General features: G+C 42.1%; 2 protein-coding genes across 12 annotated transcripts in view; one reads left to right on the top strand and one right to left on the bottom strand.

The window, feature by feature from the left end:
• The window catches only part of CCDC88C (coiled-coil domain containing 88C), a 124,992-nt gene extending 124,337 nt beyond the window's left edge, over window positions 1-655 (bottom strand). For all 11 annotated transcript variants that reach the window (XR_014242408.1, XR_014242409.1, XM_082384452.1 and 8 more), the window contains exon 1: window positions 91-655. Coding sequence is in view for 9 of the 11 variants with exons in the window: in XM_082384452.1 (XP_082240578.1) it covers window positions 91-150 (60 nt within the window). In the remaining 2 variants the exon portion in view is untranslated. The remainder of the gene's footprint in view (window positions 1-90) is intronic.
• LOC309626917 (uncharacterized protein) lies at window positions 149-26,564 on the top strand (the record flags this gene model as incomplete). The annotated part of the gene is made up of 4 exons (XM_082388243.1): window positions 149-499; window positions 627-789; window positions 1,082-1,280; window positions 25,839-26,564. The coding sequence occupies 4 exons, from the start codon at window positions 149-151 to the stop codon at window positions 26,011-26,013; spliced, it is 888 nt and encodes a 295-aa protein (XP_082244369.1). The 3' UTR covers window positions 26,014-26,564.

Below are 26,564 nucleotides of genomic sequence, written 5' to 3'. Positions count from 1 at the left end.
GCCCCGGCCGGGTCGGGTCTGTTGCGACTGCAGGCGGGCGGGAGAGGAGCCAGTGCCCCAACAATGGGGCGAGGGGCCGGGCACACTCACCCAGGTCACCAGCGGGCTCTGCAGGAAGAGCTCCATGAGCTCCGAGACGGTCACGTCCATGCTGAGGCTGCGCCCGCCGGCTCCGCGCCCCGCGTCCCCGTCCCCCGCGCCGCGGCACAAAGCGGCTGTGGCAGCGAGCGGCGGGCGCGGGGCTGCGGCGGCTCGCGCCCGGGAGACAAAGGCGGGGCGCGAGTCCACGTTCCGCGGCTTCGGCGGCCCCGCGCCCCGCCCGGGACTGGGGGAAGGGGAGGGCCCGCCGCTCGGGGAGGAACAATGCGGGCAGCGGCCCCGCCCCTCGGCGGCCCTGGGCGGTCGGCGCGCCGCCTCGCGGTGCCGGGGCGAGGCGCCCGGGCTCGGGCGCGGGCGCGGCTGCGCGGGTTGCCCGGAGGGGGCGGCGGCCCGCACGTGCGTAGGGGGATGGGGCGTCCCGGCTGCCGGCACCTGGGGCGGCCGCCGCGCACCTACGCTGAGCGCACCCTCCGCGCGCTTGGGGCCGCAGCACTTGGCTCCTCTCTGCGCGTGTGCGTCGGCCACAGGGCCCCAGCGCCAAGTGCGGGCCGGAGCGCTGGAGCGTGGGTCCAAGCCTGTGCTTCCCCCGGGAGGCGGGCGACCGGGGCGCCCTGCCCGCCGAAGTCGACCCGGGTATGCCGCACGCTGGGGGCCCAGCGGAGCCCACCAGCCCGAGACTGGCGGCCCCAGGCAAGTGCAGCCTCCCAGGTGCAGCCGAGGCCCCGCCCGGCTCCGTGGCGGGAGGGCCAAGACCGCGTGCCTCAGGTGCCGGGGTCGGTCTCGCGGGCGGGTAGAGCGCAGGCCCGGAAGTCAAAGGAGGAAAGTTTGTGTTGAGTTTAGACCTTAGGAGCGCGACCTCTTGCGCCCCACCGTGCCACCTCCCAGGCTGCCCGCCTTTTAGAAGTGCCCGCAGGAAAGCGGTGATGGGGCCGCCCTGACCTGGACCCGCCCTAACTGTGACACCCCTTCCTCCACCCACCAGCACACCGCTACTTTGCCGGCGAGGAGCCAAATTCCGGATCCCAACTTGGAGGACGTACCAGCAGCTTGGTGGTAGGCGACAGGAAAAAGGACAAGTGCCCCAACTGGATGGAAAGCAAGCCCTGGGCCCAGACGCAGACCTCGCTGCTGAGACAGCTGCGGTGGACCCCGGGTGGTCTCTGCCACCGCACCTTGGGCCGGTAATAATTTCACACTACGATTCGGTCATTGTTCAAAACACTTTATACGATTTAACTAATCGAATCCTCACGCGTTTCCCAGATGAGCCCACCGGTGCGGTATTGACCTGAAAGCGCCTAAAATAATTGTCGGCAAGTATACAGTAGGCGCTAAATGGCTGCTGGTTTGCTTGTCAGTGATGTGAACGTTGACTCTGTCAAGTGTTGGGGCTGCGACATCTACCGGTGACGTGTGGCATTGCAGCCGAGTTCTGCAGTACCTTGTTGAGCTGGTGAGAGGGGGTGAGATTGTGGCCCCAGTAGCCAAGTCGGCTAGGGGGTCCCTAAAGAGAAGTGTGGAAGTCAGGGTGACAGAAAAGAAAGCGGGAGACTGCAGAAGAACTAAAGTTTCGAGCTTATGTGGTTTTCTTGTGCACCAGAAATTCATTAATTCCTTGATTACTTAATTGCCTATATTGTAAAATCAGTTGGAAAATAGGTAAAATGTGTATCTATGCCCATCTCCGTTTAGAAGCCCCGTTCTGTGCACGCAAAATTTTTTTCACATTGACCCCAACTCTTCTGGAAAGACAGGGAGGTGATCTTTAAAGTTATTTGATAAGCATAATCTTTCACACTGAGAAATACATTGGACAAATGCTTTCTGACATTTGTGGTAAGACATTTCCCTTCCTGGGGAGAGAATTTGTCACCAGGGGCTATTGACAGTCCCTGCGCCACAAACACGTCAGGAATTTGTGTTTTGGGGTCAGTTAGCTGCTGTGTTGATTCCTTATCATTGATGCATCAGCAGTTCATTGGCTCAACCCCATCTCACCCCATTCAGAAGGAGCTGGCTCAGCAATATTGTTCCTACATGAGGCAGGGTGTCAGGTAAACTGGATGGTGCCCAGGTTGCAGGGGTGGAAGGCTTCAAAGGGCTGGATGACATGGACAAGGCACTTCCTAGAAATCCTCTTACTCCATAAAATCAGAATAAGAACATTTTCCCTGTATGACGTTACAGAGTAATTTTGAGGTTCAGGTGATGCATGTAAAAGGGTCTATAAAGGTATCTTCCTCACTGTCGTCTCATCTTTTGCCCCCTTCTACCACTACTTTAATAGGAGTTGTTTCCCCTAAGTCTCCATCGGGTTGGGGCATAAGCTTCAGGAAGCAAACACACAGACCATCTACTAAACACTAAGCAGTAGCCCTCTATCCCCTGCCTGTCCCTCCAGACCTTGGCTTTCACTCCATGTGTCTGAGACTTAAATTTTTTTCTTGTCCATTTCTGCATGAAAAATAATTTCTTTGCTTTATGCATTGCTTCTTAGACAGAAGTAGTATTTTAATTATGTTCTTCATTCTGATAAAGGAATTTTTTCCCCTTCTCAGAAAATGCTGGCTCAGCAATGTAAGCTAAGGGCATCTCTGTAATTTGATAGGAGCTTAAATAATTTGTACAACTTTGAGGAGGGGGGGAGACTGGGTATTTGTTAATGTCTAATTACTTTTTGCTATAATGAGCATATGTTAATTTCATAATTAATTTTTTGTGTTAAAATACACATAAAATTTACCATCTTAACCATTTTTAAGTATACAGTTCAGTACAATTTAATTAATTTTATTAAATACATTCACTTTGTTGTGCAATCCTCACCTCCATCCATCCCCGTAACTCTCTTCATCTTGTATATCTAACTCTATACCTATAATTTTCCATTCTCCCTCCCTCTAGCCCCTGGCAAACCTAATTCTATTTTCTGTCTTTATTATTTTGACTACTCTAAGTGGAATCATACAGTATTTGTCTTTTTGTGACTGACTTATTTCACTTAGCATAATGTCCTCAAGATTCAACCATGTTGTAGCATATTGCAGAATTTCCTTCATTTTTAAAGCGGAATAATATTCCATTGTATGTATATATTGAATTTTGCTTATCCATTCATCAGTGGATGGACACTTGGGTTGCTTCCATGTTTTAGCTATTGTGAATAATGCTCCTGTGAACGTGGGTGTACAAGTATCACTTCAAGACCCTGCTTTCAGTTCTTTTGGGTATATACCCCGAGGTGGGATTGCTGGATCGTATGGTAAATCTATATTTAATTTTTTTAGGAACCTCCGTACTGTTTTCCATAGCAGCTGTACCAGTTTACAGTCCCACTAACCGTCCACAGGGGTCCTTTTCTTCATATCTTTGCCAGCATTTGTCATCTCTTGTTTTTCTGAATCTAGCCATTCTAACAGGTGTGAGGTACTCTCTCGGGTTTTTGATTTGCATTTCCTTCATGATTATAATGATGCTGACCATCTTTTCACGTACCTGTTGGCCATTCATATATCTTCTTTGGAAAAATGTCTGTTCAGGTCCTTTGCCCATTTTAAAAATTGGATTATTTGGTTTTTTTCAGTTGAGTTGTATGAGTTTTTTAAAAATATATTTTGGATTTTAACCCCATTATCAGATATATGATTTGCAAATATTTTCTTCCATTCCATAGGCTGCCTTTCATTTTGTTGATGATTTTCTTTGCTGTGCAGAACCTTTTTAGTCTGAGTTTATTTTTGCTTTTGTTGCCTTTGCTTTTGGTGTCAGATCTAGAAAGTCATTGCCAAGATTGATGTTAAGAAGCTTACTGCCTATGTTTTCTTCTAAGAATTTTGTTGTTTTCCGGTGTTACATTCAGCAATCTATTTTGAGTTAGTTTTTGTGTATGGTATAAGATAGGGGTCTAGTTTCATTATTTTGCAGGTAGCTGTCCAGTTTTCCCAACACTGTTTATTGAAAAGAACGTCCTTTCCCCATTGCATATTTTTGGCTCCTTTGTCATAAAATAATTGACCACATATGGGTGGGTTTATTTCTGGACTCTATTCTGTTCCATTGACATATGTGATGTTTTTATTCAATACCATTCTATTTTGATTGCTACAGCATTGTAATATAATTTGAAATCAGGAAGCATAATGCCTCCAGCTTTGTTCTTCTTTCTCAACGTTCCTTTGGCTATTCATGGTCTTCATAGTTTCATATAAATGTTAGGATTATTTTTTCCTATTTTTGTGGAAAGTGCCATTGGAATTTTGATAGGGATTGCATTGAATCTGTATATTGTTTTGGGTAGCTTGGACATTTTAACAGTATTAATTCTTCCAATCCGTGAACATGGAATATCTTTCCATTTTATTTGTGTCTTTGATTTCTTTCATCAATGTCTTAATAGTTTTCGGTATATAGGCCTTTCACCTACGTGGTTAAATTTAGTCCTAAGTATTTTATTTTATTTATTTATTTATTTTTAAAATTTTACTTATTTATTTATTTTTTGGCTGTGTTGGATCTTCGTTTCTGTGCGAGGGCTCTCTCTAGTTGTGGCGAGCGGGGGCCACTCTTCATTGTGGTGCACGGGCCTCTCATTATCGTGGCCTCTCTCGTTGCGGAGCACAGGCTCCAGACGCGCAGGCTCAGTAGTTGTGGCTCACGGGCCTAGTTGCTCCATGGCATGTGGGATCTTCCCAGACCAGGGCTCGAACCCGTGTCCCCTGCATTAGCAGACAAATTCTCAACCACTGCGCCACCAGGTTAGCCCAGTATTTTATTTTTTTTAATGCAATATTTTTTTTTTTGGTTGCGTTGGGTCTTCGTTGCTGCGCACGGGCTTTCTCTAGTTGCGGTGAGTGGGGGCTACTCTTCATCACGGTGCATGGGTTTCTCATTTTGGTGGCTTCTCTTGTTGCAGAGCACGGGCTCTAGGCACACGGACTTCAGTAGTTGTGGCACGCGGGTTCAGTAGTTGTGGCTTGCGGGCTCTAGAGCGCAGGCTCAGTAGTTATGGCTCACGGGCTTAGTTGCTCCGCGGCATGTGAGATCTTCCTGGACCAGGGCTCAAACCAGTGTCCCCTGCATTGGCAGGTGGATTCTTAACCACTGCACCACCAGGGAAGTCCCTTTTTTGATGCAATTTTAAATGGGATTATTTCCTTAATTTGTCTTTCTGATATTTATTAGTGTGTAGAAATGCAACAGATTTTGTATATTGATATTTTATCCTGCAACTTTACTGAATTCGTTTATTAGTTTAGTAGTTTTTTTGGTGGAGTCTTTTGGATTTTCTATATATAATATGTCATCTGCCAACAGTAACAGTTTTACTTCTTCCTTTCTGATTTGGATACCTTTTATTTTTTTTTCTTGCCTAATTGTTCTGGCTAGAACTTCTAATACCATGTTGAAAAAAAAGTGGTGAGAGTAGGCATCTTTATCTTGTTTCTCATCTTAGAGAAAAAGCTTTCAGCTTTTCACAATTGAGTATGATGTTAGCTGTGGCCTTGTCATAGATGGCCTTTATTATGTTGAGGTATGTTTCCTCTCTACCCACTTTGTTGAGAGTTTTTACCATAAACAGATGTTGAATTTTGTCAAATGCTTTTTCTGCATATATGCTTTTTATCCTTCATTTTGTTAATCTGGTGTATCACATTGATTGATTTGAAGACTTTGAACCATGATTGCATCCCTGGAATGATCCCATTTGATAATAGATATGATCATTTTAATGTATAGTTGAATTTGGCTTGCTCATATTTTATTGAGGATTTTTGCATCTGTATTCATCAGTGATATTGGTCTGTAATTTTCTTGTGGCATCCTTATCTGGTTTTGCATTATCAGGGTAATGTTGGTCTCATAAAATGAGTTTGGAAGTGTTTCTTCCTCTTATTTTTGGAAGAGTTTGAGTAGGAATGATATTTATTCCTTGAATGTTTTGGTAGAATTCACCAGTGAAGTTGTCTTGCCCTAGACTTTTGTTTGTTGGGAAGTGTTTGATTATTGATTCAGTCTCCTTATTAATGGTTGGTCTATTCAGATTTTATATTTCTTCATAATTCAGTTTTGGAAGGTTGTATGTTTCTAGGAATTTACTCATTTTTTCTAGGTTGTCCAGTTTGTTCTATAGTTGTTCATAGTAGTCTCTTACCATGCTTTGGATCAGTTGTGATGTCTCCTTTTTAATTTCTGATCTTATTTTTTGATTCCTCTCTTTTTTTTTGGTCAGTCTGGTTGAAGGTTGACCAATTTTGTTTATCTTTTCAAAGAACCAACTTCTAGCTCTTAGTTTTATTGATCTTTCTATTGTCTTTTTAGTCTGTATTCCATTTATTTCCACTCTGATCTTTGTTATTTCTTTCCTTCTACTAACTTTAGGCTTTGTTTTTCTTTTTCCAGTTTTTTGAGGTATAAAGTTATTTGTTTGAGATTGTTGTTGTTTCTTGAGGCAAACATTTATCACTATGTATTTTCCTCTTAGACTTGCTTTTACTGCATCCCATAAATTTTGGTGTGTTGTGTTTCAGTTTTCATTTGTCTCAGGTATTTTTAATTTCACTTTTGATTTCTTCATTAACCCATTGGTTCATCAGCATGTTGTTAATCTTCATATGTTTGTGAATTTTCCAGCTTTCTTCTTATAATTGATTTCGTTTCATACCATTGTGGTCAAAAAAGATGCTTGATATGATTTCAGTGTTCTGAAATTTACTAAGACTTGTTTTGTGGCCTAGCATATGATTTATCCTGGAAAATGTTGCATGTGCTCTCAAGAAGAATTTATGTTCAGCTGCTTTTGGATGGAATGTTTTGTATATATCTGTTAATGCCGTATGGTCTAAAGTTTCCTTTAAAGCTGATGTTTCCTTACTGATTTTCTCTCTGGATGATCATTGATGTAATTGGGGTATCAAAATCCCCTATTATTATTGTATTGCTGGCTATTTTTCCCTTTAGATCTGTTAATATTTGCTTTATAAATTTAAGTGCCCCTATGTTGGGTGCATAAATATTTACAAATGTTATATTCTCTTGTCAGATTGACTCCTTTATCATTATGTAATGCTATTCTTCTTTACAGTCTTTGTTTTAAAGTTTATTTTGTCTAATGTAAGTATAGTTACCCCAGCTTTCTTTTGGTTTCCTCATTTGCATGGAATATCTTTTTCCATCTCTTCACTTTCAGTTTATACGTGTCCTTACATCCAAAGTGAGTCTCTTATAGGAAGCATATACTGGGGTGTTTTTCTTGTTTTTTTATCCAGCTGCTCTGTCTTTTGATTGGAGAATTTAGTCCATTTGCATTTAAAGTAATTATTGATAGGTATATACTTATTGCCATTTTGTTAATTGTTTTCTGGATGTTTTGTAGTTCCTCTCTCTTCCTTTCTTCATCTCTTGCTCTATTCCTTTGTTCTTCGATGACTTTCTTTAGTAGTATGCTTAGATTTCTTTCTCACTGTCTTTTGTGTATCTACTACAGGTTTTTGCTTTGTGGTTACCATGAGACTTACATATAATAGCTTATATTTGTTACAATCTATTATAAGTTGATGACTTAAGTTTGAACATGCTCTAAAGCTCTACATTTTTACTCCCTCCCAAAGTTTTTTGTTTTTGATGTCATATTTAACATCTTTTATCTTCTGTATCCCTTGACTAATTACTGTAGTTATAGTTGTTTTTTACTACTTTTATCTTTTAACCTTCATATTAGCTTTATAAGTGATTAGTCTGCTATCTTTACTATATATTTACCTTTACCAGTCGGATTTATATTTTCATATGTTTTCTTGTTACTAATTAGCACCCTTTCTTTTCAGTGTAAAGCAGTCCCTTATTTCTTGTAAGGCTGGTTTAGTGGTGATGAATTCCTTTAGTTTTTTGCTTGTCTGCAAAACTCTATCTCTCCTTCAATTCTGAATAATAACTTTGCCAGGAAGTTTTTTTCTTTTATCACCTTGAATATATTGTGCCACTCCCTTCTAGCCTGCAAAGGTTCTGCTGAAATATCTGATAGTCTTATGGGGGTTTCCTTATATAGAAGAAGTTGTTGTTCTCTTTCTCCTTTTAAGACTCTCTTGTCTTTAACGTCTGACATTTTAAGTATAATGTGTCTTTGTGTGGGTCTCTTTATGTTTATCTTATTTGGAACTGTCCGTGCTTGCTGGACCTGGGCGTCTGTTTCCTTCCCCAAGCTAGGGAAGTTTTCTGCCATTCTATCTTCAAATAACTTTTCTGCACCTTTCTTTCTCTCTCTCTTCTCCTTTTGAGACCCCTATAATGAGAATGTTAGTGTGTTTGATGTTGTCCTATAATTTCCTTAAGCTGTCTTCACTATTTTTTTTTTTGGCCATGCTATGTGGCTTGCGGGATCTTAGTTCCCCGACCAGGGATTGAACCCAGGCTATGGCAGTGACAGCACCGAGTCCTAAGCAGTGGGTTGCCAGGGAGTTCCCTGTCTTCACTTTTTAAATTCTTTTTTCTTTTTGCTGATAAGATTGCATGAGTTCCACTGCCCTGTTTTCAAGTTCACAGATCTTTTCTTCTGTTTCATCTAGTCTACTGTTGAACCCCCCTAGTGTCAGTACAGTTAGTGTATGTTTTAGCTCTGTGACTTCAATTTGCTAATTTCTATATTTTCTCTGTGTTGAAGTTCTCACTATGTTCATCTATTCTTCTCCCAAGTTTGGTGAGCATTTTTATGACCATTACTCTTTATCAGGTAAATTATTTATCTCTTTCATTAAGGTTTTTTTTTGAGGTTTATTCCTGTTCTTTCATTTGGAACATATTCTGTTTCCTCACTTTGCTTGACTATGTGTTGGTTTCTGTGCATTAGATAAAACAGCCACCTCTCTTTGTCTTGAAGGAGTGGCCTCATGTAGAAAATGAACTTTGTCATTCACACTTGCCCTAGCTCTTGGTTGTCTTTCAAACCTTTATGATTGTGCAAGCAAGCTTATTTTACTTTTAATGGCTCCCAGTAGTTGAGAGTGTGCCAAGACCTGTTCACGTCTCAAAGGGGAGGATCTCAGCACCTAGATTCAGGCTGATTGGAAGCCAGACCCTCAGGCAGCAGCTTTTAAGTATGCAATTATAAAGTATCCAACTGTGCAGAGTTCTGTAGACCTGCAAGCATAAGCCCTGTTGGCCACCAGAGTCCGTCAGTTTGGAGGTGTCCCCTTGGTGAAAGTTGCGAAAATTGGGGCTGTAAATGAGTGTAAAGCTTTTCTCCGGGAGATACAGGCAAGCTGGAACAAGGCAGAGGGAGAACGCAAAGACGGAGTCCCTTGCCCTACATCCCCTGAGAGGATCTCTGTAGGCACCTGGATGTGTGCCAGACTTGAAGCCTAACCCCTCAGGCAGAAGCTCCAGGACAAGCAAGTGGGCCTCTTTCACAGAAGGACTGGGGGTGTGTTTCAGTTTGCTGTCTGCACAGTGCCCTGGGGGTGGTGTCTGCCAAGAACTGTCTCTCTAATTGTTATTGTGCTGTGGGGCTCAGGGACACAAGCCCCCCAGGCCACCAGAGCCGGGTGATCAAAAAGCATTCCCTGGGGGAAAACCACAAAATCCAGGGCACCAGACATGTGTAAGAGCTCTACTGGTGCTCTGGGGATGCAGAAGAGGAAGAGCGTGAAGATGGCACCCACCCTTCGAGGTCTCTGGAAAGGCTTACAGTCAACTCCCCTCAGGCTGCAACTGTGATGATAAACTACTAGGCTGCTTTCAGAGAAAGACTGAGCTCCTGGGGTCTGTTGCTTCTTGCTGTGCCCTGAAGGTCATAACTGTTTAAGAACTCTTTCTTTATTGGTTACGTACTTTGGGACCTGTGAGTATAAGCCCCACTGACCACCAGAGCTAAATGATCAAGGGGTGTCCCCTGGACAGCAGCCACAAAAACCTGGGAACCAGACATAAAAACGGGGGCACCTGACATGTAAAAGCTCCCCTCCAGGAGCTGCCAGTGCTCTGGATTACAGCAGAGACTGAGTGTGAAGATGGTGCCCACTGAGGATGGGAATAAAGATGATGCCCCCTGCCTTTAGCACGGCAGAGGGAGAGCATAAAATGGCACCCAACAACCTCCATCCCCAGAGTATCCTAGAAGACTCCTGCCCCTCTGGCTGATGCTTTAAGGTTATCAAATGAATCTCTTTCATATAAAGTTTGGGTACTTTTCAAATAGCTGCTTCTGCACTGGGCCCTGGGGTGAGCAAGTTCACACTTGAGCCCTTTAAGAGTCATTTTTCAGTTTGCTACAGCCCTTAGGGTCTCATGAATGTGAGCCCTGTTGGTTTTCAAAGCCAGATGTTTTGGGGGCTTATCTCTCAGGTGCAGATCCTAAAAGTTGTGGTGTCCAGGGACTTCCCTGGTGGTGCAGTGGTTAAGAATCCGCCTGCCAGTGCAGGGGACATGGGTTTGAGCCCTGGTCTGGGAAGATCCCACATGCCGTGGAGCAACTAAGCCTGTGCGCCACAACTACTGAGCCTGCGCTCTAGAGCCCATGAGCCATAACTACTGAGCCCAGGTGCCACAGCTGCTGAAGCCTGCGCACCTAGAGCCCGTGCTCCACAACAAGAGAAGCCACTGCAATGAGAAGCCTGCGCACCACAACAAAGAATAGCCCCCACTCGCCGCAACTAGAGAAAGCCTGTGCGCAGCAACTAAGACCCAACACAGCCAAAAAAAAAAAAAGTTGTGGTGTCCAGTGTAAGGTGGGAACCCTTTGCTCCTCAGGGAGAAGCTCCAGGTTTGTGAGTTCCCTCCCAACTGTGGGTCACTGCCCTAGGGGTGGGGTTTCTGGCAAGATTGTGTCTCAGCTTTTCCTACCTGCTTCTGTGTTTCCTTTTTCTCATTTGCCTAATGTGAAGAGTTGCTCAGCTGGTTTGTAGGTCTTTTTCAAAGAAAATTGCCCCAAATGTAGTTGTAGATTCGGTGTGTCTGAAGGAGGAGGTGATTTCAGGGTCTTCCTATGTTGTCATCTTGAACCACCTTCAAGTTAACTCTTGTAAGGTGTATGAGATAGAGATCTAGTTTCATTTTTTTACATGTGAATATCCAGTTTTTCCAACACTTGTTGAAGAGACTCCAGTGAGTATTCTTGGCCACCTTGTCAAATATTGGTTGACTGTTAGTGCATGGATTTATTTCTGGAGCCTCTATTCTGTTCCATTGGTCTGTTTCCATTGTGTCTTTTTTTATGCTAATACCATACTGTTGTGATTACTGTAGCTTTAAAATATAGTTGGAAATCAGGATGTGTGATGCCTCCCGCTTTGTTCTTTTTTTTCAGAATTGCTTTGACTATTGAGGCCCTTTTTTGGTTCCATATAAATGTTAGGATTGTTTTTTCCACTTCTATAAAAAAAAATGCCATTAGAATCTTGATAGAGATTGCATTGATTCTATAGATGGCTTTTGTGGTAGAGGCATTTTAACAGTATTCTTCCAATCCATGAACACAAGATACCTTTCCATTCATATGTGTCTTCTTCAGTTTCTTTCATCAGTGTCTTATAGTTTTCAGTGATTAGTATTTCACCTCCTTGGTTAAGTGTATTCCTAGGTGTTTTGTTGTTTTGGTGCTATTGTAAATGAGATCATTTTATTTCTTTTTCAGATAATTCATTGTCAGTGTATAGAAATGCTACTGATTTGTGTATGTTGATTTTGTATTCTACAACTTTACTGAATTCATTTATTCTAGCAGTTTTGGGGGACAACTTTACTGAATTCATTTATTCTAGCAGTTTTGGTGGGGGAGTCTTTAGGATTTTCTATATATAAAATCATGTCATATGCATATATAGACAATTTTTTCTTCCTTTCTAATTCTGATGCCTTTTATTTCTTTTTCTTGCCTGATTGCTCTAGCTAGGACTTCCAGTACTATGTTGAGTAGGAGTGGTGAGAGTGAGCACCCTTGTCTTGTTCCTGATTTTAGAGGAAGTGTTTCACCATTGATGTGATGTTAGTTGTGGGCTTATTATGTATGACCTTTATTATGTTTAGGTACATTCTTTCTATACCTAATTTTTTAAGAGTTTTTTTAAACCATAAATGGATGTTCCGTTTTGTCAAATGCTTTTTCTGCATCTATTGAAATGATCATATGGTTTTTTTTCATTCATTCTATTAATGTGATATATTACATTGATTTTGTATATGTTGAACCATCCTTGCATCGCAGGGATAAATCGCACTTCATCATGGTGAATGATATTTTTGATGTGCTTCTGAATTTGGTTTGCGAGTATTTTGTTGAGAGTTTTTGCATCCATATTCTTCAGGGATGTTGTCCTGTAGTTTTCTTTTCTGGTAGTGTTCTTTGTGGCTTTGGTATAAGGCCTCATAAAATGAGTTTTAGAGTATTCTCTTCTCTTATATTTTTTGGAAGAGTTTGAGAAGGATTGGTGTTAATTCTTCTTCTTTTTTTTTGTTTTAATATTTATGTATTTGGCTGTGCCAGGTCTTAGTTGCAGCATGCAGGATCTTCGTTGTGGCATGTGGGATCTTTAGTTGCAGCATGTGGGATCTAGGGATGGAATCTGGGCCCCCTGCATTGGGAGTGCAGAGTCTTAGCCACTGGACCACCAGGGAAGTCCCTAATTCTTCTTTAAATGTTTGTTAAAGTTCACCTGTGAAGCCATCTGGTCCTGGGCTTTTCTTAGTTGGGAGATTTTGATTACTGATTCAATATCCTACTGGCGTTTGGTCTATTCAGATTTTCTGTTTTTTCCTAATTCAGTCCTGGTTGGTTGCATGTTTCTAAGATTTTTTCCCATTTTTTTAGGTTTTCTAGTTTGTTTGCTTATAGTTGTTCATAGTAGCCTCTTATGATCCTTTTTGTTTCTGTGGTATTAGCTGTAATGTCTCCTTTTTCATTTATAATTTTGTTGATTTGGTTCTCGTCTCTTTTTTCCGTGGTTAGTCTAGCTAAAGGTTTGTCAATTTTGTTTATCTTTTCAAAGAACCAACTCTTATTTTTGTTATATAGTAGGTTTTGAAATCAGGAAGTGTGAGTTCTTCAGGTTTATTCTTTTTCAAGATTGCTTTGACTATTTGGGGTCCCTTGAGCTTCCATATGAATTTTAGGGTGGGCTTTATATTTCTGCAAAAAAAATCATTGGGATTTTGGTAGGGATTGCACTGCATCTATAGATTGCTTTCGATAATACAGTTGACCCTTGAACAACAGGGGGGTTAGGGATGCCACCCCCGCAACGTAGTCGAAAATTCACATATAACTTTATAGTCAGCCCTCTGTAATCAAGGTTCCACATTTACAGTTTCAACCAACTTCATATCATGTACTACTGTAATACATATTTATTGGAAAAAAAATATGCATGTAAGTGGACCCATGCAATTCAAACCCAAGTTGCTCAAGGGTCAATTCTATTGACATTTTCCAAGCCTTGCAAATGCATGAACATGGGATGTGTTTCCATTTATTTATGTCTCCTTTAACTTTTTTCAGCAATGTTTTGTAGTTTCCATTATACAAGTTTTTCACTTCCTTGGTTAATTCCTAAGTATTTATTCTTTTTGAAGCTACTGAAAATGGAATTGTCTTCCTGATTTCCTTTTCTGATTATTCATTGTTAGTGCATAGAAACACAACAGATTCTTGAGTTTTAATTTTATATTGTTACTTTGTTGAATTCATCATTCTTTTTTTTTTTGCAGAATCTTTATGGTTTTCTACATTTAAGATCATATCGTCTGCAAACATAAATAATTTTATTTTATTCTTCTCAATTTGAATGTATTTTATTTCTTTTTATTGCTTAATTGCTCTTGTTAGAACTTCCAGTACTATGTTGAATAGAAGTGGTGAAAGCAGACATCCTTGCCTTGTTACTGATCTTAGAGGAAAAGCTTAAAAATATTTTTAAAAAGTCAAACCTACATAAGAAAACTTGACCTTAAAAAATAAGTTGAATGGATATTGATGCCTGCAGAGTTTGTCACAACTGTCCATTAAATGGTCACTTCTCAGTTGAATTCATTTAACTTTGATATTTCATTTTTCATTTTAAAGGTTTGATTTAAATACAACTTTTTCAGAATAATTTCTGCATAAACCAGTGTAAAATAAATGAAATACAAGCATATAGAATAAAAAGTCATCTTCTATAATAGTTTTATATTCTGTCACAGATCTGACATTTTGGAAATTCTTGAAGTATTGAAATAAGTGGAATTATAGAGGAGAGCAGCCAAGATGGTGGAGTAGAGAGACCCTGAGCTCACCTCCTCTCATGAGCACACCAAAATCTGCAGAACAACCATTGATTTAAAAGAACCAAAACCTACCAGGAAAGATCTACAACTAAAGATATAAAGAAGGAACCCCAACAAGATGGATAGGAGGAGCAGACTCACAATATAATCAAATCCCATACTCCCCATGTGGGCAAATGACAAACTGGAGGATAATTATATTTCAGAGGTTCTCCCACAGGAGTGAGAGTTCTGAGCCCCACATCAGGCTCCCCATTCCAGGGATCCAGCACTGGGAAGACAAGTCTCCAGAGCATTTGACTTTAAAGGCCAGCAGGGCTTAACTGCGGGAGCCCTACACGACTGGGGGAAATAGAGACTTCAGTCTTGAAGTGCACACACAGAATTTCACATGTGCTGGTACCCAGGGCAAAAGCAGTGATTTGATATTAGCCTCGGCCAGGCGTACCTACTGGTCTCAGAGAGTCTCCTGGAGAGGAGGGGGGCAGCTGTGACTCATGCTGGGAACATAGACACTTGTGAATATTGGGGAAAATTTAGCTGTGTGAACACTCCTGGTAGCTGACATATTGGATTTTTAGGTTGCCTAAAGACTAAAGAGCCCATAGCCACCTCTAGACATGGCCTAGCCCACCAGAGGGCCAAGGCCCAACTCCACCCACCAGTGAACAGGCACAGGCCCCTCCTGCCAGGAGGCCTGCACAAGCCTCTAGACCAGCCTCATCCACCAAGGGGGCAGACACCAGAAGCAAGAAAACTGTGATCCCACAAAGCAGGCCCAACCTTACCCTGAGCCCATCTGGGCCTTGGCCCTGCTGACTAGCAGGCCAGTGCAACCTTCAGGACACCCCAGACCCCACACCCAGTTGTGTCAGGAACCGGCCCCAGTCCACCAGTGATTTGAAACGAGCTCTGGAATCCCTGAGCCCTGCAGCCAGATTCCAGGAACCAGCTCTGCCTGCCAGTAGTCTGGCACTAACCCCAGGATCTGACTTCACCTGCCAGGGAGTGGGCAGCAGCCCAGAGTCTTCAGGACCCTGACTCCACCCACCAGTGAGCCAACCCTAGCCCTGGGGCCCCCTAGGATTCTGCAACCAGCCACCTTGTGACCAGGCCCCACTGAACAGCAGCCAGTTGCATCTATACAAGGCAGGGCCTGGCAACCTATTCAGACTAGGGGCCAACCAAGCCTACCAGACCACCCTCATAGTTAGCCTGCCACAACAGAAGGACCCATGCAGCTCTCTTAGGGGGAACCCCTAGAGCATATAGCTTGGGTGATGCAAGGGGAGTGCTCTGCTGGGATGCATAGGATGCCTCCTACAAGGGCCAAGAAGAAGAACTAAGTGAAGTGGAGATAGGCAGCCTACCCAAGAAAGAGTTCAGAGTAATGGTCGTAAAGATGATCAAAGAATTCGGGAGGAGAATGGAGATACAGAATGAGAAGTTAGAAGTTCTTAACAAAGAGTTAGAAAATATAAAGAATGAAACAGAGATGAAGAATGCAATAACTGAAATGAAAAATACACTAGAAGGAATCAATAATAGACTAAATGAGGCAGAAGAATGGATCAGTGAGCTGGAAGACAGAGTGGTGGAAATCACTGCTGCTAAACAGAAAAAAGAATGAAAAGAAATGAGGAGTGTTTGAGACCTCTGGGACAACATCAGATACACTGATACTCGCATTAAAGGGGTACCAGAAGGAGAAGAGAGAGAGAAAGGGCCCAAGAAAATACTTGAAGAGACAATAGCTGAAAACCTTCCTAACCTGGGAAAGGAAATAGTTACCCAAGTCCAGTGAAGCACAGAGAGTCCTATACAGGATTAACCCAAAGAGGAACATGCCAAGACACTGTAATTAAAATGACAAAACTTAAAGAGAGAATATTAAAAGCAGCAAAGGAAAAGCAACAAATAATATACAAGGGAACTCTTGTAAGGCTATCAGCTGATTTTTCAGCAGAAACTCTGCAGACCAGAAGGGAATGGCATGATATATTTAAAGTGATGAAAGGGAAAAACCTACAACCAAGAATACTCTACCCAGCAAGGCTCTCATTCAGATTTGATGGAGATATCAAAAGCTTTACAGACAAGCAAAAGCAAAATGAATTCAGCACCACCAAATCATCTTTATGTCAACTGTTAAAGGAACTTCTCTAGGTGAAAAAGAAAAGGCCACAACAGGAAACAAGAAACAAAAAAATTATGGAATGAAAAAGCTCACCAGTAAAGGCAAACATATAGTAAAGGTAGGAAATCATCCACACACAAAGTTAGTAGGGAGGTTAAAAGACAAAAGTAGTAAAATCATCTGTATCCATAATAAGCAGTTAAGGGATACACAAAACAATTAGATGTAAAATGTGATGTGAAAAACAGTAATCATGAGGGGAGGAGAGTACAAATGCAGGGTATTTAAAATGCATTTGAAATAAAGAGATCAGCAACTTAAAACAATCATACATATACATAGACTGCTATACAAAAACCTCATGGTAACCACAAGCCAAAAATCTATAATAGGTATATACAAAAAAAGATAAAGGAATCCAAATATACCACTAAAGATGGTCATCAAATCACAAGAGAAGAGAACAAAACTAGAAAGGGAAAAAAAAGACCTACAAAAACAAATCCAGGGACTTCCCTGGCGGTCCAATGGCTAAGATTCCACACTCCCAATGCAGGGGGCCTGGGTTCGATCCCTGGTCAGGGAACTAGATCCCACATGCCACAACTAGGAGTTTACATGCTGCAACTAAAAGATCCTGCATGCCACAACTAAAAGATCCCACGTGCCACTGCTAAAAAAATTCCTCTTGCCACAATGAGGATCCTGCATGTGGCAACAAAGATCCTGCATGCCACAACTAAGACCTGGCACAGCCAAATAAATAAACAAATATTTTTTTAAAATCCAAAACAATTAACAAAATGGCATATATATTGATAATTACCTTAAATGTAAATGGACTAAATGCTCCAGCTGAAAGACACAGAATGGATGAATGGATACAAAACAAGATCAGTATATATGCCTCCTACAAGAGACTCACTTCAGATCTAGAGACACATATGTACTGAAAGTGAGGGGATGGAAACAGGTATCTGCGCAAATGGAAATCAAAAGAAAGCTAGAGTAGTAATACTTATGTCAGACAAAATGACTTTAAAATAAAGATTGTGGGCTTCTCTGGTGGTGCAGTGGTTAAGAATCTGCCTGCCAATGCAGGGGACACGGGTTCAAGCCCTGGTTTGGGAAGATCCCACATGCCACAAAGCAACTAAGCCCATGCGCCACAACTACAGAGCCTGCACTCTAGAGCCTGCGAGCCACAACTACTGAGACCATGTGCCACAACTACTGAAGCCCGTGTACTTAGAGCCCATGTTCTGCAACAAGAGAAGCCACCACAATGAGAAGCCTGCCTACCGCAATGAAGAGTAGCTCCTGCTTGCCTCAACTAGAGAAAAGCCTGCATGCAGCAACAAAGACCCAGTGCAGCCATAAATAAATAAATAAATAAATTTTTTTTAAAAAGTAAAATAAAGATTGTTACAAGAGACAAAGGACACTACATAATGATCAAGGGATCAATACAAGAAGAAAATATAACAATTGTAAATATATATACACCCAACATAGGAGCACCTCAATATATAAGGTAGATATTAACAGACATAAAAGGAGAAATCAATGGTAACAGAACAATAGTAGGAAACTTTAACACCCCACTTACATCAATGAACAGATCATCCAGACAGAAGATCAATAAGGAAACACAGGTCTTAAATAACACATTAGATCACAAGGACTCAATTTATATTTATAGAGCATTCCATCCAAAAGCAAAATACACAGTCTTTTCAAGTACACAAGGAACATTCTCCAGGATAGATCACATGCTGGGCCACAAAACAAGCCTCTGTAAATTTAAGTAAATTGAAATCATATCAAACATCTTTTCCAACCACAATGCTATAACACTAGAAATCAACTATACGAAGAAAACCCACAAAAAACACAAAACACGTGGAGGCTTAAAAAATGCTACTAAACAATCAGTGGATCACTGAAGAAATCAAAGCAGAAATAGAAAATACCCAGAGACAAATTAAAATGTAAACACAATGATCCAAAACCTATGGGAGACAGCAAAAGCAGGTGTAAGAGGGAGGTTTATAGCAATACAGGCTTACCTCAGGAAACAAGAAAATCTCATATAAACAACCTAACATCACACCGAAAGCAACTAGAGAGAGAAGAACAAGCAAAACCCAAAGAATGTAGAAGGAAAGAAATCATAAAGATCAGAGCAGAAATAAATGAAATAGAATGAAGAAAACAATAACAAAGATCAAGGAAACTTAAAGCTGGTTCTTTGAAAAGATAAACAAAACTGATAAACCTTTAGCCAGACTAATCAAGAAAAAAAGGGAGAGGGCCCAAATCAATAAAATCAGAAATGAAAAAGGAGAAGCTACAACCAACACCACAGAAATACAAAGGATCATAAGAGACTACTGTGAGCAATGGTATGTCAATAAAATGGACAACCTAGAAGAAATGGACAAATTCTTAGAAAGATACAATCTCCCGAGACTGAACCAGGAAGACATAGAAAATATGAACAGACTGATTACCAGTACTGAAATTGAATTGGTAATTTAAAAACTCCCAACAAGCAAAAGTCCAGGACCAGATGGCTTCACAAATGAGTTCTACAAAACATTTAGAGATGAGTTAACACCTATCCTTCTGAAAGTATTCCAAAAAACTGCAGAGGAAAGAATGCTTCCAAACCCATTCTGTGAGGCCACCATCACCCTGATACCAAAGCCAGGCAAAGATATCACAAAAAAAGAAAATTACAGGCCGATATCACTGATGAACATAGATACAAAAATCCTCAACAAAATACTAACAGACTGAAACCAACAATACATTAAAAGGATCATACACCATGATCAAGTGGGATTTATCCCAGGGATGCAAGGATTTTTCAATATTCGCAAATCAATCAGTGTGATACACCACATTAACACACTGAAGAATAAAAACCATAAGATCATCTCAATAGATGCAGAAAAAGCTTTTGAAATGATTCAACATCCATTTATGATAAGAACTCTCCAGAAAGTGAGCATAGAGGGAACCTACCTCAACATAATAAAGGCCATATATGACAAATCCATAGCTAACGTCATAGTCAACAGTGAAAACCTGAAAACATTCCCTTTAAGATCAGGAACAAGACAAGGGTACCCACTCTCCCCACTTTTATTTCATATAGTTTGGGAAGTCCTAGCCACAACAATCAGAGGAGAGAAACAAATAAAAGGAATCCAAATTGGAAAGGAAGAAGTAAAACTGTCACCGTTTGCAGATGACATGATACCATACATAGAAAATCCTAAAGATGCTACCAGAAAACTCCTGGAGCTCATCAATGAATTCAGTAAAGTTGCAGAATACAGAATTAATGTACAGAGATCTGTTGTATTTCTATACATTAACAAAGAACTATCAGGGACTTCCCTGGTGGCGCAGTGGATAAGACTCCATGCTCCCAATGCAGGGGGCCTGGGTTTGATCCCTGGTCAGGGAACTAGATCCCACATGCATGCCTCAACTAAGAGTTCGCATGCCACAACTAAGGAGCCAGTGAGCCACAACTATGGAGCCTGTGAGCCGTAACTAAGGAGCCCGCCTGCCACAACTAAGGAACCCATGTGCTGCAGTTAAGGAGCCAGGGAGCCGCAACTATGGAGCCCACAAGCCACAACTAAGGAGCCCGTGAGCCGACAACTAAGGAGACTGCCTGCCACAACTAAGACCCAGTGCAACCAAATAAATAAATAAATATTTTTTTAAAAAATGAACTATCAGAAAAAGAAAAAGGAAACAATCCCACTTACCATAGGATCAAAAAGAATAAAATACCTAGAAATAAACCTACCTAAGGAGGAAAAAGACCTGTACTCTGAAAACTATAAGATACTGATGAAAGAAATTGAAGATGACACAAACAGATGGAAAGATATACCATGTCCTTGGGTTGGGAGAATCAATATTGTTAAAATTACCATACTACCCAAGGCAATCTATAGATTCAGTGCAATCCTTGTCAAATTACCAATGGCATTTTTCACAGAACTAGAACAAAAAAAATTTTAATTTATATGGAAACACAAAAGACCCCAAATAGCCACAACAATTCTGAGAAAGAAGAATGGAGCTGGAGGTATCATGCTCCCTGGCTTCAGACTATACTATTGAATATAAAGCTACAGTAATCAAAACAATATGGTACAGGCACAAAAACAGACACGTACATCAGTGGAACAAGATAGAAAGCCCAGAAATAAATGTACACACTTATGGTCAATTAATCTATGACAAAGGAGGCAAGAATATACAATGGAGAAAAGACAGTCCCTTCAATAAGTGGTGCTGGGAAAACTGAACAGCTACATGTAAAGAATAAAATTAGAACATTCTCTAACACCATACACAAAAATAAACTCAAAATGGATTAAGACCTAAATGTAAGACTGGACGCTATAAAACTCCTAGAGGAAAGCAAAAAACAAAAGCAAAAGTAAACAAATGGTACCTAATTAAACTTAAAGGCTTTTGCACAGCAAAGGAAACCATGAACGAAATGAAAAGGCAACCTACAGAATGGGAAAAATATTTGCAAACAATGCAACTGATGAGTGGTTAACATCCAAAATATATGAACAACTCATACAACTCAATATCTTAAAGAAACAAACAACCCAATCAAAAAATGGGCAGAAGGCCTAAATAGACACTTCTCCAAAGAAGACATACAGATGGCCAAAAAGCACATGAAAAGATGTCCAGCATCGATAATTATTAGAGAAATGCAAATCAAAACTACCATGAGGTATCACTTCACACTAGTCATGTGTGAAGCTATCATCAAGATGTCTACAAATAATAAATGCTGGAGAGGGGTGGAGAAAAGGCAACCCTCCTACACTGTTGGTGGGAATGTAAATTGGTACAGCCACTATGGAAAACAGTATGGGTGTTCCTTAAAAAACTAAAAATAGAGTTATCATGTAATCCAGCAATCCCACTCTTGGGCATATATCTGGAAAAGACAACTCTAATTCAAAAAGCTACATGCACCTCAGTGTTCATAGCAGCACTATTTACAATAGCCAAGATATGGAAGCAACCTAAATGTCCATTGACAGATGAATGAATAAAGAATATGTGGTATATATTGATATAGATATAGATACAGACATACACACAGACACAGTGGAATATTAGCCATAAAAAAGAATGAGATAATGCTATTTGCAGCAACATATAGGTCCTAGCAACATCTAGGTCCATCCTAGAGATTGTCATACTAAGTGAAGTAAGAAAGAGAAAGACAAATATATCATTCATGTGGAATCTAAAATATGACACAAATTAACTTATTTACAAAGCAGAAATCGACTCACAGACATAGAAAACAAACTTATGGTTACCAAAGGGGGAAGCGGGGGCAGGGATTAATTAGGAGTTTGGAATTAACCGAAACACACTACTGTGTACGTAATAGATAAACAACAAAGACCTACTGTATAGCACAGAGAACTATATTCAGTATCTTATAATAACCTATAAAGGAAAAGAATCTGAAAAGTGTATAAATATATTGGGTGGGTCAAAAAGTGCCTTCGGTTTTTTAAGTAAAAATACAAGACATTTTTCATCTTCACCAAGAACTTTATTGAACAATGTATTCACCCTTTTGTTCCACTACCTTCTGCCATTTTTCAGGCAACTTCATAATTCCATCTTCCCAAAACTTTTTATCTTTTTGAGCAAAGAACTGTTCCAGGTGCCTTCTACAGTCTTCCAGGGAATTGAAATTTTTTCCATTAAGAGAATTTTGTGAAGACTGAAATAAATGGAAATCCGAAGGTGCAATGTCTGGTGAATATGGCGGATGAATCAGAACTTTGCAGCCAAGGTGTAACAGTTTTTGCCTGGTCATCAAAGAAACTTGCGGTCTTGCGTTATCCTGATGGCAGATTATGCGTTTTCTGTTGACTAACTCTGGACGCTTTTTGTCGAGTGCCACTTTCAGTTGGTCTAACTGGGAGCAGTACTTGTTGGAATTAATCGTTTGGTTTTCTGGAAGGAGCTCATAATAGAGGACTCCCTTCCAATCCCACCATATACACAACATCACCTTCTTTGGATGAAGACCGGCCTTTGGTGTGGTTGGTGGTGGTTCATTTCGCTTGCCCCACGATCTCTTCCATTCCACATTATTGTACAGTATCCACTTTTCATCACCCATCACAATTTGTTTTAAAAACGGAACGTTTTCATTACACTTCAGTAGAGAATCGTATGAGGAAATATGGTCAAGAAGGTTTTTTTTGCTTAACTTATGTGGAACCCAATCATCAAAATGATTCACATAACCAGGCTGATGCAAATGATTTTCAGTGCTTGATTTGGGTATATTGAGTATGTCCGCTATTTCCCACATGGTATCACATTGCTTGTTCTCAATTATTGTTTCGATTTGATTGCTATCAACTTCAACTGGTTTACCCAACCGTGGAGCATTGTCCAGCAAGAAATCTCCAGCACGAAACTTTGCAAACCACTTTGACACGTTCGATCAGTCACCTTCTCCATACACTGCACAAATCTTTTTGTGCGTTTCAGTTGCGTTTTTACCTTTCTTGAAATAATAAAGCATAATACGCCGAAAATGTTGCTTTTTTTCTTCCATATTCAATATTAAAATGGCTACACAAAAATTCACCAATTTTGATGTCTTTTTTTAAATTCACCCTGATATGACAGCTGTAACATACAATCTAGCAAAATTGTTTCGAATGAATGGCTCTGAGTGCTACTAGAGACATCTTATGGAAAAAACTGAACGAACCTTTTGGCCCACCCAATATATATATAAATAACTTATAATAGGGACTTCCCTGGTGGCTCAGTGGTTAAGAATCCGCCTGCCAATGCAGGGGACACGGGTTCGAGCCCTGGTCCGGGAAGATCCCACATGATGCGGAGGAACTAAGCCCGTGCACCACAACTACTGAGCCTGCACTCTAGAGCCTGCGAGCCACAACTACTGAGCCCGTGTGCCACAACTGAAGCCCGTGTGCCTAGAGCCTGTGCTCCCAACAAGAGAAGCCACTGTGATGAGAAGCCTGTGCGTCGCAACAAAGAGTAGCCCCTGCTCACCGCGACTAGAGAAAGCCCGCGTGCAGCAACGAAGACCCAACACAGCCAAAAATAAATAAATAAATAAATTTATTTTTTTAAAAAAGACATGAACCTTTTCTCAACATGGAGTAAGAAATGAACACAGGTCAAGTTAAATCTTTAGTGTTTTTATTTTTTATTTATTTATTTTTTTTTTAACAAATTCAATAAAGACTGCTTTATTGCTGCACAACAGTCATGAAACTCAGCTGCACAGGGACCTTACCACACCACGCAGAGGCTGGTTCACGGGACCTTGTGATCCTATTAATGGGCCTCTCTGTTGTAATTAACACAGGCCGCAGGGACCACAAGTTCCCCTCGGCCCTTCTGAAAATGTTGGGGAATGTTGGTGCAGGAAGGGAATACACACTTTCCGCATTTCTGCCCTGCAGGGCAGCAGTTGTTGCTGTTGGGAGTCACTGTGCTAATTCTCTGAGGTCATGTTTCCCTTTAGTTGTTCTGACTACCTCCAAGCGCTCCACGGCTGCACGCTTGTCTCACTGGAAAATGCACAGCCCCAATTCTGTGCAGGGACGACGCGAAGCAGAGTGTGATGCATCTCTCTGGAGCGTCAAGTTTATTAACTAGAGTTGGAAGAACCAAGGAGTTCTTGGAACAAGAACTATCCCCCTCCCCCGCCAACACGGAAGACAGAAGAGTAGGGGAGGGGAGACGTGCCCCAGGAATGACAGTCCAGTCTCTCAAGTTTCACCCAGGTGGGGGTTGAGGGGCAGACCTGCAGCCACGGTGGCCTCGCTTTCGGTCGCCCGGGCTGCTCCGGACCATCCTCTGAGCTGGCCAGGGTCTTGGATACGATGCTTCTGAAGGCCGTGCAGAGAACACACTCCTCTTCCCCTGCACCGGGCCCCAGGGAGCGCGGCGGCCTGACCTTCCTGCCTCGGTCATGCATGGGGTTCACATGGGCTCACTTTATTATGACGCCTCATGCTGGGCAGCTTGCAACAAAGATGTTTCAAAATAAAGTTCCAGATTCTCCCAGCCACCCCTTGCTTTTTCTGGCTCTGGCCAGAGACAGTGGATGAGGACACACTCTCAGGCTGCCCAGCGTGGGAGGACCTTCCAGTGTTGGACACACCCAGGGGGCAGCTGCTTCCCTCTGGGGCTCCAATCCTGCTGCTGCTGCTGGAGGTGGATGTCCCAGTGCCACACTGGGGGGCTGGGCTGGGGGTGGCAGTCCTCGCCTCCAGGCTGGGTGGGGGACAGGCAGACTCACCGGTCTTCTGCCCCGCCTGCTGGTCTTCCTGCAGCTGCACATTTTCTCTGTGGTAGAGCCACCTGGTTTGCAGGGAGGACACCACAGGGCTTGGAGAAGGCTCAAGTTCACTGCCACAGAGGTCCCCGCAAGAGAAGGGCTTCAGAGTTATGATGGAGACCTCCACCTTGGGTTTCTTGGAGCTCACACTGCCTGTCCCAGTGTCCTGGATCTGGTCGCAAGTCAAGCCCGGAGTCCTCACCATTGTCACCTCCAGGTCCTTTTCACAGGGTGGCTGGAGTGGCTCCTTCTGGCCCATGTTGACCCATGGATGCCTCATGAGGTCAGGTAAGGTGCCTCTGTCACTGGGGTTGAGGGCAATCATTTTTTGTAACAGATCCCTTATCTTCAAAGACAGATAAGGTGGGATGGGGTATTGCCCTTGTAGGATTTGCTTCCGCAGCTCCTGGAAGTCTTTTCCCACAAAGGGCCGGGACCCAGTTACCATGGTGTACAGCACTACTCCCAAGCTCCACACGTCCACCGCAGGGCCGCTGGAGCTCTGCCCCAGGAGGAGTTCCGGGGCAGCATAAGGGTGTGTGCCGCAGATCGTGTCCAGTTGGACAATGTCATCACACTTGTTGCTGAGGCCAAAGTCTGTAAGTTTGATATTCATCTTGGAATCAAAGAGGAGGCTCGGTGGCTTCAGGTCCCGGTGCACGATGCCCCTCCGGTGGCAGTGCTGCAGGGCGGAGACCAGCTGCTGGAACGGGCCTCGGGCCTCCGCCTCTGTCATACGGCCATGGATCTTCAAATAGCGGTACATGTCCCCCCCACTGAGGTACTCCATCACCACGAAAAATGTCTCCTCTGTGTCAATCACCCCCAGCAGTTTTACAATATTGGGGTGATTCAGAGCCTTCAGACTGCACACTTCCCAGAAAAGTGCCTGGACACTTGAGAAGCTCTGACGCCTTTTCTTTATGACCTTCACAGCCACCTGTGTCCCGGTCAGAATGTGCCGGGCCAACTTCACTTTACCGAAGGTGCCTTCACCAATGGTGTGGAGGATCTCGAAGTCATCAATATGAGCCTTCTTGCCAGCAGATTTGGCTGTGAGGCCCTGCATCCTGGTGATCTGCTAACTACACTGACTGACAGCACTACCTAGCAACGCTAACTACGCTAACTAACAATGCTAACTGTACTAACAGGGCTAAGTATGCTGTCTCTACTAACAACGCTAACTACGCTAACTGTACCAACAGCGCTAACTAGTACTAACTACACTAACTATGCTAATCAAGTATTAACTATACCAACAATACTCACTATGCTAACTGTAGAAAGAACAATGACACAAAAAAGAGTAGAGAAAAGAGAAACGAAAATCAACAAAATGGCAGAAACAAGGAAAACACAAGCTAACTGTAGGTCCAAGGCCGTCAGGTCACCAAAAGCAGCTTCCTGGGCTCTAAGGACCAAAAACCTGGGCCCACCTTTCTCTTTCATAGGGCTTTGTGAAGTACATCACAATGGTGCACTCTGAGGTCAGAGCAAGAAATGGACCCATCACCGCTGGGGATACACCACAGTGGTTTTCTCACTTTTTGAGTTCAAGGCCCCTTTACACTTAGGAAAAAGGATCCCAAAGAAATTTTTCTTTACGTGTGTTATTAGATATTGGTATTCACTTTGTTATAAATAAAAATCTGCAGGATA

The sequence above is a fragment of the Balaenoptera borealis genome (genome assembly GCF_965194805.1).
Source record: "Balaenoptera borealis genome assembly, chromosome: 3".
Taxonomy (NCBI): domain Eukaryota; kingdom Metazoa; phylum Chordata; class Mammalia; order Artiodactyla; family Balaenopteridae; genus Balaenoptera; species Balaenoptera borealis.
Note: the sequence above shows the minus strand (reverse complement) of the source record. Positions and strands in the feature narration are given on the sequence as shown.